The sequence below is a fragment of the Pistacia vera genome, unplaced genomic scaffold, assembly GCF_008641045.1.
Source record: "Pistacia vera cultivar Batoury unplaced genomic scaffold, PisVer_v2 Contig483, whole genome shotgun sequence".
Classification (NCBI taxonomy): Eukaryota; Viridiplantae; Streptophyta; class Magnoliopsida; order Sapindales; family Anacardiaceae; genus Pistacia; species Pistacia vera.
This window is the reverse complement of record NW_022196316.1, coordinates 580,907-597,627: the sequence shown is the minus strand read 5'-3', so window position 1 is coordinate 597,627 and position 16,721 is coordinate 580,907. Positions and strand designations below refer to the sequence as shown.

At 36.1% G+C, this 16,721-nt stretch overlaps 1 protein-coding gene and 1 pseudogene across 1 annotated transcript; both read right to left on the bottom strand.

The window, feature by feature from the left end:
* Nucleotides 1-190: 190 nt before the first annotated feature.
* LOC116146837 lies at nucleotides 191-832 on the bottom strand (annotated as a pseudogene).
* An 8,221-nt stretch (nucleotides 833-9,053) lies between these two features.
* Nucleotides 9,054-10,691, bottom strand: LOC116146755 (cytochrome P450 89A2-like). The gene has a single exon (XM_031432190.1). The coding sequence runs from the start codon at nucleotides 10,644-10,646 to the stop codon at nucleotides 9,138-9,140; it is 1,509 nt and encodes a 502-aa protein (XP_031288050.1). The 5' UTR covers nucleotides 10,647-10,691; the 3' UTR covers nucleotides 9,054-9,137.
* Nucleotides 10,692-16,721: the final 6,030 nt, after the last annotated feature.

The following is a 16,721-nucleotide window of genomic DNA, read 5'->3' as shown; positions in this document are numbered from 1 at the left end:
GCTACTCAACACAATAAAAAATGATAAGAAGTCTATTAATGAAATTCATGGATTTCACATTTGATAAAACATTTATTAATTTCAACACCCAGAAAAGGTGATCATATGTGCTTTATTATAAAAACTAATTTAAGGTCATATTCTATTGATAAGTGTAGTTTAATTATTTTCATTTCGCCCTTCAAATGCTTCAAGGGCAAAATATAACCTTATAGTTAGTCCCATTAGGACAAGTAAATATGCTTGTTGCTATCTTTGAAATACTTGGAGTAAGTTGTAGGTCCACAGTTGCCAGAATGGCAACAGTGCTCCTCAGTCTTGAAAACAGGACATGGCCCGTTACATCCTCTAGAAACCTCCAGCTCATTCGAGCATTGATCGATGATATCATCCGTGCATTTGATCACACGGTTGCATCCATTTGAGACTGAACTAAACTCCATTGGAACACTAAACCCATCAATATTGGACATGTTAATAAAGTCCATGTCCATGTATTGCTTCAAAGCGTACTCAGCCAATGTGTTTGGTGGTGCACCATGTCCTTGGCATTCGATGAGCCTGTTACAATCACCTTCTCACACTTGCCCTTTCCATTACCATCAAACTGGCAATTGGTTCGGGCCCAAATGCGGGCTGCTGTGGTGCCAGGGTTGGCAGTGATGGTCCATGTTTGACCTTAGCCAAGTTGTCTACCACCACCAGGCACAGCAGCAACCCAGACAGTGTACGGGCAATTGTTTGTGATATCAAAAGAGGCTGCATTGGCCATGGTGATGGAAAGAGTAATTAGAAGGAATGAAGAAATGGAGAGGATATGCAAGAACTTCATTTTGGAAAGATTATTGATTTGTGACTCTGTGTGGTGTTTGTGAAGGTGAGTTTATATAGAAATCGGAAATCAGACTACGTCATTGGAATTTGTTAGATGGTATATTAATTAATGTCGTTTACTTGGAAAGTATAAGTAAAGATAGTGAACAAATTAATGATATTTAGGCTAATTTAGCTGTGGGAAATCAACCATATTTTGGAATATCAAGTACTTTCTAGCTAGTTAGAAACTAAACTATGAGATGACGGACACCACAATTTAAATACATATAATTAATAGACTGACTTTATTGGTAGTGTAAGGCTCATTCATGCATCAAAAAGTCATCCACTAGTGACGCTCCCATAATACAAGAGTAAGGACATGTTTCCACCCAAGGCTGGCGACGCTCACATAATCCAAGAGTAAGGACATGTTTCCACCTAAGGTTTAGCGAAACCATCGTCTCATAAAATTCCAAATTGTCACCTTTAAATTAACATGTGTATGATTTTTGAGTTATGGTATAATATAGGTTAACATGTTTATGATTTTTGAGTTATGGTATAATATAGGTGGTGTTATTATCAAACTATCCTTGAAAAATAAATTTAAATTACTTTTGAACTCCTAGATTTTGGCCATTCTCGAAACCTTTTCAGGTCACATGACTTCCTTTTTAGGCCGATTTGGCTGTTTTCCAGAGCCGGAGACCTTCCCTAACACCACACACAGCACCCTTGTCCATCCAGGACCAAAACCTCACCCTCTCCCCGTGAATTCACCTGGCATCCTTCACCATCACCCACGCACAAGCCTGACTCCCCCTCAACCATCACCCAACACCTTTCACCATTTTAACCCCCACCGTCCCCACCGCGAGTTTGGAGAAGTTTGGTTTGTTTGATTGTGGGGTTGCTTTCATTGGTAGATTTTGGAGATTTGTGAGAATATTGATAATTGGTTGTGTAGTTTTGAAAAGTTTGAATTGATTTTGATTTGCTGGTGTAAATTTCTGGAATTTCTGCCATACCCAACCCATTACTGGAGCTTTCTCCCCCAGACGCACACCAAATGCTCGACGAAAAACCGCACTCACCCACTACCCCCATTGGGCACAAAAGAAAGGCTAGTGGATGACAAATGGTAAGTGAGGGAAGCTAATGTGGGGGTGGATTTTGAAGAGGAGAGAATGGGGGTTCGAATGGAGGTGGTTGGGTAAATTTGCAATGTGTGAGGCAATCAAAAAATGGCTACAAAAATGGAGGTTTGTGAAGTCAAACGTGTAACAACTGCTGAAAACTAGTACAATGCATGCATAATAACAATATAAAATTGGGCCCCAAAATTTTCTTTTCATTATAAATCATATGTCTTTTATATACAAAGAGTACTGTTTACAAAAATTCGTTTTAAAAGACAAAACAGGGGAAACAGTGTAGCTATCTCTCTTCGTTTGCCGACGCCCCTCCGACTGCATCATCACCTAGATCCTGCATCCACAAAGGAAAATAACGGGGTGAGCACAAAATAATGCTCAGTAAGTAAAACCCTCTATCTGTCTGTCCCCGTATGTATAACTCTTAATTCTTTCCTTTCCCTTTCTGATTCTATCTCTGTTTCTACTAAACATCATGCCTCACTTACCGGAGGTACGCCGATAACGTTCACACAGCACCATCTCACTCTCCATGACTAGTCGGTGAATTCACACAGTACCAACCCGTTCTTAGTGACTATCGAGTGGGGATCACAAGCACCAACTCGGTTTTCCTAACTATCGGGTGGAGATCACCTAGCACCTACCCGTTTCTCATGACTCTTGGGTAACGATCACCAAGCATTAACCCGTCCCTAGTCACTGTCGGGTGATGTTCACAAAGCATCAATCCACTTCTACTAAGTGTCGGATGATGATCACAAAACATCAACCTACTTATCTAACAACTAACCGGGTAGTGGTCACAAGCATCTACCCATTTCTACTACTCATCGGGTGACGATCACAAAGCATCGACCCATCTCTAAGGGCTATTCGGGTGGTGATCATAAAGCATCAACCCGATTCCCATAACTGTCGGGTGATGTCACAAAGCATCAACCCATATATTCTACTCTTCTAATCCACTCTATTCTAGCATTTTTTTCTCTCTACCCTTAGAGTAGTTGTATTTACCAAGCTCTCTACTCATAGAGTAATTGTATATACAAGTTTACCAACTCTTTCTTTGGTTACTTTCCAATGCATATAATAATGCATATGGATGGTTCATCTCCACTAATGCACTTATGAAATGCCAACATGCAATGTTGCAAGAATTAAGGTTCACTACTCATACTCAACTCTACTAGGCATTCATCAAACAACTCAAGTGCATCATAAAACTCTATTATAGCAATGATTCTAAATCTTCTCTAATCATCCAAAATGGGGAGAAACCCCTTCACATAACCATAAAACCTGTCAAAGAAAGCACTTCCAAAAAGGGATCCACAATACCCCTTCAATTTCATCTCAAACTACCTTTCCAACCCAACAACTCATTTCTCATATTTGCAAGGTCTAAACATTCACAAAGCATAGAAATCTCTATTTAAACCTCCATACATGGCATATCACGTGTATTTACATACATACATCATTTCTATCAAAACCCTAATCAAGAAATTCTTAAATCTCAACTTGGGTTGGGATTCACTTACCTTGTTTGGAGAGACTTCACCAACTCTTCCTTTCACTTGGTTTGCTTACTTTTTCTCTACTCATAACCAAAGAATAAAAACCCTCAAACTTCAATACAAACTAAAACTCACAAACACACAACTTAAGTAGGGATCCTTCCTTAGGAAGCCTTAGGTTGATTTTCTACCCCAAATCACTTCAAAAACCCCTTGGAACTCCTTGATCAAAAGAAAGAGAAGTTGAGAGGAACAAGAATGGAGAGTTGCGTTTTTGAGAAGGAGAATGAGGGGTTTGCTAACTCTTAATTCCTTTTAATGAACTTTATACCAAAGCATTCCCATTTTGCCCTTACTCTTCTTTAGGAATTCCATCTATACCATTTGATTTATTACAAACTCACCCCCATATCAACATATTCTCCATGAAAAATCCTTACAATTAACTCCCCACTTTTCCTGCTAATTAGGGGTAGAAAGGTCAATTTGCCCTTAGGGAAGAAAATATCTAAAACTCAACAAACAATTTAATCGGCCTGTCGCCGCGACGAAACTGTCCAGCAGCTTTCCCGTGGCTTCAACACCTCTTCGCCGCGGCGAAGATTCTTCTTCGCCCCGGCGAAGACTGAAACACTAAACTTCTTCTATTTTCCACCAATTTCAGGGCAAGCATTCATCACAACACTCAATCAAACAATCTTACCAAAACCAACTCAAATAAGAGCGAAAGAAGAAACAACAACTACGTACCTCAAGTGGGGCGTTACAAAACGCCCCTACTGGGCGCAAAAGAAAGGCCAATGGACAGAAAATGGTGAGTGAGGGAAGCTGATGTGGGGGTGGGTTTTGAAGATAAGAGATAGGGGGGTCGAATGGACATGGTTGGGTGAATTTCCGATGAGTGGGGCGGTTGGAAAATGGCTGCAAAGATGGAGGTTTACGAAATCGAACAGTTGCCATTTTTGGGCGAATGAAGGGTGTTTTGGTGTGGGAGGAGGGTGGTGAAAGGTGAGGAGGAAGCAAGGAAAAGGGAGGGGGATGTTTTAGGTGGAAAGGTTGCCGAAAAAAGGTTAAAACATCGGTAGCGACATTTGCTAACTTGGGGTGCCCCTGCCTAAAATGTGCCGACCACTATATAGGAATACTACAGTATCCACGCACGCGTCCAGCCCACCCTTGGTAAATGGGTAAAGTAAATGACCACTTTACCCTTTAACCGTTACATTAAACGATTTTTTGTTCCTGTTAATTTAAGGATGGAAATATGAAATGTTAATTTAAGAGTGAAAATCTAGAATTTATTAAATTAGGAGTTGGAATTGGGATTTTGCAAAACCTTAGGTGGGAACTGTCGTTTACTCTATAATCCAATTAGCACAGTATGGGGCTGATAATGCGCAAGAAAACTGAGAAAATGAAACCACATATAAGGAAGCTTCAACTCTGTTTACAATCTTCGAGTAACAATTGGACTTGTATCACAAATAGAAGTGGACCCAACCCCTCTGAGGGTAAGCTCATGCCTACCCTCATATTTAAAAAAAAAAAAAAAAATTGCAAAATATATAGACCCACAAAAAATTGCTATTAATATATATATATACCCAAGCCCACTCAATTTTTTTTTTTTTTTTAAATGAGAACTATTATACATATATATAGGTTCACAAAAAAATTGCTATTAATATATATATTTCAGGCTCACATTATATTAAAAATTTAGAACTCTCTCCACTCTTCTTCTTCACGGCTCCACTTACTTTTTATGATTTTATCCCCAAAATTCTTTACTCTCTCATTCTCTCTCCACAGCGCCACAATTAGTTTTGTTTTCTGTTTTATCAGATTTAAGTATATGTACTACTCATTTCAATTTAGTTTATTTTAGGTTGAATCATGCTTATTTTTTGGAGGTTTTTTATTTTAATTTGATGGAAAAAGGCATGGATCTTGTGAGTTTGTTTTGTGTTTTGTGTCTAAAACGTTCTTGCTTTCCCAAATTAAACCTTAACTATATTTTACGGGACTTTATTCTTCACCTTTCACCCACCACTTTCCTACATTTCAAATGTCACCGTTTAGTTGCTCAAAATTACTAAAGAAATTTGAGTTACTATTTATGTTTATACCAAGAAAATCACTCCCCCCCCCCCCCCCCCCTTGTTTTAATTAATTCATATTACAAATTTTATTAATTAATAATATGTATTTACTCATTTTATTGTGTTTCTATGTAAAAAATTTATTATGTTTCTTTGTAAATTGGATGTTTTTTTTTAACACATTTGCTCAAAGTTTTACTTCTCGTAGATTTATTCAAGTAGAAACAATGGCGGACCCAAGATTTTTGTTGAGGGGGGGCCTCTGCGGCTCCGCTATTGTTTGTTAAATAACTAGTAAAAACTTTTAAAAAAACCATCAAACGAGCAAAGGAAATACTACAATATCAAGAAGCTGAAAAGAGAGAATGTAATAACACAATACTTTCCTAGTTGAATAAATTTATGAGAAGCAAAGGTGTTGAAAATAACATCCAATTCACAAGGAAACACAAGAAAATTTTTATGTAGAAAAACCTCTTCAATGTGAAGAGAGCAAAAAACCCTAAACCTAAATCCTAAACCCTAAGTCTTGACCTAATTTGCTTTCAATTCAAATTCTTCTCTTACCAATTGATGTTATTGATGTCTTATGAAAATTTGTGATGAAATTGGGAGGGAAGAAGCAATGGTTGAATGGAAAAATGAGTTAAGTTATATGCACTTTTAAAGTAATGTTTTATATATTAAATTCATTAAAAAAATTAAATAATAAATAATTCAGCTTGCTCTTAACCAGTGTTTTGAAACCGGACTGGATCGTTCGATCGGACCGATTCGACCAAGAGTCGGCAGTATCTCCAGTCCGGTATCATCTAAAACTCGGTATTTTCAGTTAAACCAAATTGAGCCGCAGTTGGACCGTCGGAATAGTGCCAAGTCACGGTCCAATTGCAACTCAATCCTACCGGATTCCAACATCATTCGAGGGAGATTCGACTTGACGGCATCTCCACGAAAAAATCCATCCATTTTCAGTGGCTGTCGTCTAGCTTTCGTCGCTCGCCGTCCACCTAAAATTCACGTGATCGTCGGACTTCGTTCTTGATTCCGACAATTTCCGACGCTGATGGAACTCCCTAACACCACCATCAGATTCGTCGGAACTTATACATCAAAAGTCCCATGTTTCCAAACTTCGATTGGCCGTCGATCATAACTGCTGCCACCACTCACCAGTCTCTTCACGCGACAGCGGTGTTTTAGATAGATTTCAAAACTTAAGGGAGTATTTAGGGGTGTTTTTGATGAATTTCAAACATATAGGGACTAATTTTTTTTTTGTAAAATGCGGTCCAACCGACCGATCTAACGGGTCAAACCAAAAATCGGACCCTTGAACGGGTCATAGTTCGGTCCGGTTTTCGGAACATTGCTCTTAACATAAGATTGTCATAATCAAATTCAATGAAAAATTCAAATTGAATTATAATTTTTTTTTTTTTAATTATGTCATGTCATTGTCATTAAATAGAGGATATATTTGTGAAAAGAGTATAACTTAATCATTCAAAATTTATTAAATTTAGGGAAAGATAATGATAATTATTAAGTAAATTATTAGTTTATAATTATAAATTATAAATTTTTATTTCTATTAAAAAATGGTGTAAGTTACATCATGAAATCTTTTATTAGTAGAGGGAAATGACGTATGTTAAGGAATTAATTAGGTAGAGAGATGAAAGATAGAATGGTAAGTATAGATAAAACGACAATGAGGCCTAGCCAAAAATTAAAAATCAGAGTTAATAGTGATTTGTGTAATATATTATATGAACTAAATTAGGGAAAAGGTGGAGAACATAAATGTCAAATTAGTAAAGACAGGTAGAATCCAAAAGGATAAGAAGAAATTCTAGAGAAGATTTTTCTATAGAAAAATTTGGTTTTTTTTTTTTTTTTTTTTTTTAAAGCCTACCCTCAAAGGGGTTGGGTCCGCCTCTGAATAAGAAAGTATTGTGTTATTGTATTCTTTCATTTTCAGGTTCTTAATATTATATTATTTCATTTGTTTTAAGTTTGGTGATTTTTTAAAGGAAAATAATACAGTCACTGACAGTAGTGCACCGAATTTATGCACTGAATGACGTGACAAAATCTTAACTATTGATTAATTTTAACTTAATATTAATTAACGGTCAGGATTTTGTCACGTCATTCGGTGTATAAATTCGGTGCACTACTTCGGTGACTGTAGCATTACTCTTTTTTTTAAGTTTTTATTAGTTGTTTGACGAACAATAGCGGAGCCGCAAAGGCCCTCCTTGGCAAAAATCCTAAGTCCGCAACTGATCACAAACCAGATGATGTGGTGGGGTGGAGGTCCTTCCATTACACGATATTAATATTTTCCATTTCGTAAGTGTGTTTATTTTGTTTATAAGTAATTAACATGTAGACATTAATTTCTCATTTCATTAACATTTCATATCATGTAAAATCTCATTTATTATGCCGGGCTTTTTGCCGTAATATATTCAGGTAATATTATGTAGCAAAACAAAGAGGATACAAATTCCTTTTTTATAGATGAAGAATTTTCATTTTTTTTTTTTTTCTCAACGTTATCAAAGAGAAGATGAATTTATAAACATATTAATCCCTCCGTTTCATTGAAACACCATATAATGACCAATGGCAATACGAGTATTCCTCTCTGTCTATCTTTGATAATTTTATTGCATGTTGAATCCATCTTATTATTCTCACGAACCCCATGTGGGAGTTTATGATTGGCTTAGTTAGACGTGACCCATTATTGGATAGACGAGATCTATGTGAATTGATTAATTGTAAGCTGACATGTGACATTAGTGAGTGTAGTGTTAGTGTGTTACTCTTATTATTATGATTATTTTTTGTGCATTATATAATAATAATTGGAGTATTTAAATATTTTAAATTTTAAAGTCCTTGTATTCAAAGAACAAAAATAATTTACATTTTTTTTTTAAGATTTATTTGATTTATCATCTAGAAACATAATCTAAATTTTGTTCTTAAATAATCTAATTAAAGTTGTCCCTTATTTTCACTCCCAAACTTAAAACTTTTTATAAATTGGTACCCAAAAGTTTCGAAAATGCACATTTACATCCCTTACAATAAGAAAGTGTCAGTGTCATAAGGACCACGTTACTTAATGCACTAAAAATAAAATAACAAAAGTAACAAAAGAAAGATTGTTCATGGAATGTGATAGAATGGGCTTTTGGAAGAAAAAGAGCAAGCCCCATGAAAAAAGATCTTGTAATAGGACTATAGGAGAGACGAAAAGAAAAGAGATACAAAATATACAAAACAAACAAAAAACTGCTTTCCAGTACTGAAAAAAAAAAAATCTGTTCACATTGGCATTGATGATTGAACTCCAGTTCATCACATAGTCATTATCAGTTTCTAATGGCAATTTGGTTGTACAAATTGAATACAAGTTGTGTACATCCAAAAGAAAAGGCTAAATTCATGTAATTAACATACAAAATTATCATAAACATATATTTAATAATCAAAAAGTTGTACACACTCAATACATAACTAAATTATCTACTCCTCTCACAAATATGAACCTTTAATGGATTCTTCATAACTATTGTGAACTCCTGCTTCTCTGATAAATCAATCTCATCTCCCTCAACACCCTTCCACTCAAATTTCCAAACCAAATTCGCCACAAAATACTCCAAATGAAGCATTGCCAAACCAAGCCCTGGACAAATTCTTCTCCCAACCCCAAATGGCATCATCTTAATCTCCCTACTTCCTGTTATATCAAAATCACCACCCACAAATCTCTCTGGCTTGAATGCCATTGGATCTTCCCACACTTTTGGGTCCCAACCCATTTCAGCTACCATTACATTGATGCTCACATCCTTTGGTATCACATATCCATTCACCTCTACATCTTCTGTGACTGCGTGTGGCAACACAAAATGCGCAGGAGGATGTCTTCTTAAACCCTCTAATATCACTGCCTTCAAGTATGCCATCTTCTGCAACTCATCTTCTTTCACTTCATCCTCTCCTTCTTCCACAACCCCTTTAATCTCCATGAATATCTTCTCTTGAATATGTGGGTATTTCACTAAATTCGCCATGATCCACTGCAGCGCTGTGGATGTAGTGTCTGTGCCAGCGTTTAGAAATTCCGAGGACAAAGAAACAATTTCTGATTCATTAAGCTTCCTCTTCTCTTCTGGAAGCTCCAAATCTAACAAACTATCAACATACGCTATAACATATTCATCCTCTTTTCCTTCGTTTAAACTCTCTTCCTTCTCCTTCTTTCTCGATCTTATCAATGGAATCAATACTTCTTCTTGATATTTCCGTAACTGAAGCAGCTCTTCCCACCTTTTTCGAAGTACAATTTTTGTCAATCTTGGCCACAAATTTAGTATATTGAATCGGTTAAATCCTAACAACAGCCGACGCTGGAGGTCCTCAACATGTTTGATTTGGCTTTCATTAACCTGGTCTCCGAAACACATAAACAATAAGCAAAACATGCCGTATTGAAAATGATCCATCACACGAACTGGATCACCACTTTTGGACTCTGACTTGAGACGATCCAAAAGAATATGCAGAACCCACTTGCGCGCACGCGTGTAGCTCCTCACACGTGCAGGGTGGAGAATTTCTCTATTCAGATTACGGCGCAGGAGGCGCCACGTAGGGCCATAAGAAGAGGAAGTGATATTGTGTTGGTTGCTGCTAAATAATTTGGTTGTGGGAGGAGCCGGTGGACGATTAGAAAAGACAGCACCATTTTGGACTAAAGCCTTGTAGGCAAGGGAGCGGTCGGCAACAAAGATGGCACGGCGAGAGCCAAAGTGGAGAGTAACAATGGGGCCAAATTTGGCATGGAGATTCCGGAGGATGGGTTCAATTTGAGAAGTTGATCTTCGAAGCCACAATAAGTTGCCAACAATGGGGAAGGTTGTAGGGCCAGGAGGAAGATGTTTGTTGGGAAAGAGAAGGTTAATGAAAGCTTTGAGGAGGAAAGCTATGGAGATGGAGAAAAGGATAATGAACCAGGATTGCATTTTGCAGACACAAATTCTTAATGAATGAAAACGAAGTGTTTAGAATTTGTGTTTGGTAAAGCTGAGATTGCAGTCATATTTATAAGCTTATTGCGAGGGACATGCACAGCTTGTTACAAAATAAAGTAACAAAGTAATTTATTTGAGAAATGTGTTTGGTGGTAAGACGTAAAGGCATACGTCATATAAAGGAACCAAGAGTAAAGATAAAAAAACGTCCTTTAGCGACCTGGCCGGGGTGTGAACAGAGGATGTGGTGGCTAATTGTGGTGGGTTTGTTTTTAGGGGAATTGTGTTAGAATTATTTATAATTCTTATAAAGTGGTCCATGTGAATTAAATATAATATAAGGTTTAATAATAATTAATTTAATTGAAAGGTATATTGGTCTTTAACTTTTGATAGAAAGGTGTGATATTTGCAGTTAATTAAATAACTGTAATATAAAAGGTGGGTCCTCTCTCTATTCTCATATACGCTAATTTTTTTTCTCTATCTATCAAAAGAGTTTGCAATTACAGAAGAGAAGAAAGGGAGAGAAACGCTGTCTATTTTTGATTCAATCAAGGTTTAAGTTTTAATTTTCAAACTATGGAATTAGATATGTATTTTTTTTTATATATATGTGAAAGTTCATCAAGTTTAAAGATCATGTAACTTTATATTTGTGCAACTTAGGGCATAGAAACATGAATTGACTATTGATTTTTTGCTTATGATGAGTTTGCTTTTAAGTTTAAATATGGTATCAGAGCAATTTCAGGTTTAGAGACTGATGAATTTTTCATTAAGTTATTTTTAGGGTTCTTATGGGATGTAGAAATTAATTGGGTTTTTGGAAATTGTGAAATAGGAATGGTTTGGGTAAAATAGATTTAAAAAAGTAGTTTGGGTTTAGAAATTAACAAATTGGAAGGCTGGAAAATTATTCTGAAATGCAAATTTTTAGAATCCAGAAGCTTTTTTCAATAAAAAAAAAATAAAATTTCAGAAATTCGGAATATGAAGTTTACCTGATTTTTCCAGAAATTCGGGTCAATAATTGACCCATAAAATATTGACCCAACCCAATGATTAAAGCCTTATTAAATGAGCCTATTTTTTTTTCAAATCCATTAAGAATAACCCATAAAGAAGCCCAAACTTATAACCTATTAAGAAGCCAAACCTATAACCCATTAAGAAGCGCAACCCTTTTTGGTCAAACGGGTCAATTCAAATAGGTTAAAATGGGTTGACTCGAACTGAAAAAGTGGGTCAAATCGGCCTGGTTTAGGATTCGGAAATATGATTCGGACCGGTCAACGAGTTAAACCGGTTCAGACCGTTGACTGAACCGGTCAATGGTTAAAGTTAATGGTCAATCGTTAAAGTTAACAGTGACTGTTAAACTTAACGGTCAACGGTTAAAGTTAACGGTCAACCGTCAAAGTTAACGGTGACAATCAAAATTAACAATGAGGGTCGAATCAACCCAATTTTGTCCTTAATGTGCGTTTAGGCACATGAAATGTGTATAAGTTTCTAAAGTATAATTTTCTTTAGAGAAAGAGTTTGATAACTATATTATGTATAATTTGTTAGTCACCAAAGTGGCCAAATTAAAATGTTTATCCCATAGATATCAAACTAAACAAGATTCAATTACTCATGATCATTAGATGCTTTAATGAGATGACATAATGTATTGGACATGAGTAATTTGAAGTTTATATGTTATAGGATAGTTAAGGATCGTCCAAATATAGATTAGTTAATCCTATAATTATGAACATAATCATGGTTAATTAATGTACTTGATTAGATGTGTTTAGTATATCCAAAGATAACAAACATGTCTAACTAAAGTACATTTAATTACCAATTAAGAAAACTTATAAAAGATTGCATCAATTAAGTTTAATTATCGTATATTGTTATTTCTTCCAAAGGAGATTTTCAATATATATTTATGTTTTAATGATAATAAATTTTAATATCTGAATCTGAAATTAAGTATAAGGTATAATACTCAAAGCATTAATGTGTAAGCCTAATTTTTGTTTTTGCAGCATTTGCTCTTCACGCCTCATCTGTTATTAAGTTTAATGGGTTAAATTATAATGAATGGAGTGAACAAGTTGAGTATTACTTAGGTGTTCAAAATCTCGACCTTGCACTCATGACAAAGAAACCAGCTGATCTCACTGAGAACAACACTGATGAAGAAAGGTCTTTCTATAAGGAATGGGAGAGATCGAATAGATTGAGCCTGAAATATTTACGGATGACAGTGGTGAGTGAAATCAAGACCTCACTTCCTACCACAGAATATGCTAGGGAATTTATGAGATTAGCCAAAGAGACTTCTCAGTCTGAGGCCGCTGACAAGTCCGGCAAGGCGGCATTAATGAGTAGGCTGACCACCATGAAATATGATGGTTCCGTAGCATGTATGAACATGTGACTAGACGAAAGTTTTCTTGTTCAATTTGTCATTAACTCTTTACCTTATCAGTTTAGTCCATTTCAAATTAATTATAACACAATTAAAGATAAATGGAATATGACTGAGCTTCAAACTAAGTTAGTTCAAGAGAAGGAAAGATTGAAGAAACAAGGAGTTCATTTTGTTAATCTTGTGGGCTTGTCTGGAGTTTAGAACAAATCCAACAAGAAGTATGGAAAGGGCAAAAGGCCACTGAAGATTTACGAGTCCTCTGCCCAAGTCCATAAGAAGGATAAGACTAAAGAAAAGTGTCATTTCTGTAACAAAGTTGGACACTATATGAGGGACTGCCTGAAACGTAAGGCATGGTTCGAAAAGAAAGATAAGCCTAATGCTTTTGTATGTTTCGAATCATATTTATTGGAAGTTCCTTATAATATTTGGTGGATTGATTCTGGATGTACCACTCATATCTTTAATACTTTGCAGGGATTCCTTATGACCCAGATCATAAACGACAATGAAAGATTTGTGTACATGGGGAATCGAGTCAAAGCACGAGTTAAAGCCATTGGAACCTATCGTTTAATTTTAAATACTGGACATCATTTAGATTTGTTTAATACTTTTTATGTACTGGAGTTATCTCGTAATTTGATATCTTTATCTAAACTTGATTTAGAAGGATATTCTTTTAAGTTTGGGAATGGATGTTTCAGTTTATTTACATATAATTGTTTAATTGGTTCTTGTGTGCTTTGTGATGGATTGTACAAATGACATCTTGATAATTTGTTTGCTGAGACATTATTGACCCTGCATCATAGTATAGGAACAAAACGTGCTTCTGTGGATGAAAAATTTGCTTATTTATGGCATAAGCGTTTAGGCTATATATCAAGAGAAAGGATGCAAAGATTAGGAAATGATGAAGTTTTACCTGATTTGGACTTTACTGATCTTGGCGTTTGTGTGGATTGTATCAAAGGAAAACAAACCACATCCATAATTAAGAAAGCAGCCACAAGAAGCACAGAACTCCTTGAATTAATACACATCGATATATGTGGTCCTTTTGATGTACCTTCTTTTAGTGGAGAAAGATATTTCATCACTTTTATAGATGATTTTTCACGTTATGGATATATCTATTTATTGCATGAAAAATCTCAATCTGTTAATATCCTAGAGGTATTCATTAATGAAGTTGAGAGGCAATTAGATAGAAAAGTGAAAGTAGTTCGATCAGATAGAGGTGGTGAATATTATGGTAAATACAATGAATCTGGACAATGTCTAGGTATATTTGCTAAATTCCTGGAAAGTCGAGGCATATGTGCCCAATACACAATGTCGGGAACACCACAACAGAATGGTGTTGCAGAAAGGCATAACCGAACGTTAATGAATATGGTTAGGAGTATGTTAAGTCATTCCTCATTACCCTCATCATTGTGGATATATGCATTAAAGACTACTGTATATTTATTAAATAGGGTTCCTAGTAAGGCAGTTCCAAAGACTCCTTTTGAACTATGGACAGGAAGGAAACCTAGTTTGAGGCACCTGTATGTTTGGGGTTGCCCAACAAAAGTCAAGATTTATAATCCACATGAAAAGAAACTGGACTCAAGAACGACTAGTGGTTTTTTCATTGGTTATCCAGAAAAATCTAAAGGGTATCGTTTTTACTGTCCTAGCCATAGTACGAGAATAGTTGGGACTAGAAATGCAAGGTTTATTGAGAATGGTGAAACCAGTGGGAGTGTTAAACCACGTAAAGTGGATATTCAAGAAGTCAGGGTACAAGTCCCTGCGCCTATGACTTCTACTGAGGTTGTGGTTCCTATAGTTGTCAGACGTTCTGATAACAATCAGGAACAACAAGTAATTGAGCAAACATTACCTGATAATTTAGTAATCAATGAACCTGTGGTTGGTGAGCCACATGAAGTAGTAAATGAACCACAAGAAATGGCATTAAGAAGATCTCAAAGACAAAGGGGATCTGCCATTTCTAATGATTATATGGTTTATCTACAAGAGTCTGAAATTGACTTAGGAATAGAAGCAGATCCAATTTCATTTTCACAAGCCCTTAAAAGTGATAATTTTGTAAAATGGTTAGACGCCATGAAAGAAGAGTTAAAATCAATGGAATACAATAAAGTTTGAGATCTAGTAGTGTTGCCTAAAGGTTGTAGAACAGTCGGGTGTAAATGGGTCTTTAAGACCAAGCGTGACTCTAATGGCAATATTGAACGGTACAAAGCCAGACTTGTTGCCAAAGGTTTTACTCAGAAAGACAGTGTTGATTACAACGAGACCTTTTTGCCAGTTTCCTCAAAGGACTCGTTTAGAATTATTATGGCAATGGTAGCTCATTATGATCTAGAGCTTCATCAAATGGATGTGAAAACTGTCTTTCTGAATGGGGATTTAGAAGAAGAAGTGTACATGGAACAACCTGATGGTTTTCCAATTGAAGGGAAGGAACACATGGTGTGTAAATTAAAGAAATCTATATACGGATTAAAACAAGCTTCTAGACAGTGGTACCTCAAGTTCAATATATGATACCATTACTACTTTCGGATTTAAGAAAAACACTGTTGATCGGTGTATATATCTGAAGGTCAATAGGAGCGCATTTGTAATTCTAGTCCTGTATGTTGGTGACATTTTGCTTGCTACTAATAATCTTGGCATGATGTATGAAACCAAGAAGTTTCTCTCTAAGAACTTTGAGATGAAGGATATGGGCGAGGCATCCTATGTGATTGGAATTGAAATTATCCGTGATAGATCACAAGGATTGTTGGGATTGTCTCAAAAAGCTTATATCAACAAAGTTCTGGAGAGATACAAAATGGATAAGTGCTCTACAAGTCCAGTTCCAATTCAGAAAGGTGATAAGTTGAGCCTTAAGCAATGCCCACAGATTGAATTGGAACGTAAGCAAATGGAGCATATTCCTTATGCATCAGTTGTCAGAAGTTTAATGTATGCTCAGACATGTACCAGACCAGACATTAGTTTTGCGGTCGGTTTGCTGGATAGATATCAAAGTAATCCTGGAATGGATCATTGGCGAGCTGCAAAGAAAGTGTTAAGATATTTACAAGGGATGAAGGATCATATGCTTACCTATAAGAGATCTGATTATCTTGAGGTAGTTGGATATTCAGATTTAGATTTTGCTGGTTGTTTAGACACTAGGAAATCCACTTTTGGCTACGTATTTATGTTAGGTGGAGCAACAGTTTCATGGAAAAGTGCAAAGCAGTCTGTCATTGCTGCTTCCACTATGGAGGCTAAGTTTGTGGCATGCTTTGAGGCCACAGTTCAGGGATTATGGCTACGGAATTTTATTTCAGGACTTGGGATTGTCGATAGTATTGCCAAGCCGCTGAAAATTTATTGTGATAATGTCGCAGCAGTCTTCTTTTCTTAAAACGACAAATATTCAAAAGGTGCTAAACATATGGAATTAAAATACTTTGCCGTTAAAGAAGAAGTTCATAAACAAAGAGTGACTATTGAGCATATTAGCACCCATTTTATGATAGTAGATCCGTTGACTAAAGGGCTATCACCTAAGACCTTTAGTGAGCACATTGAAAGGATGGGTATTATTGCCCGTCATG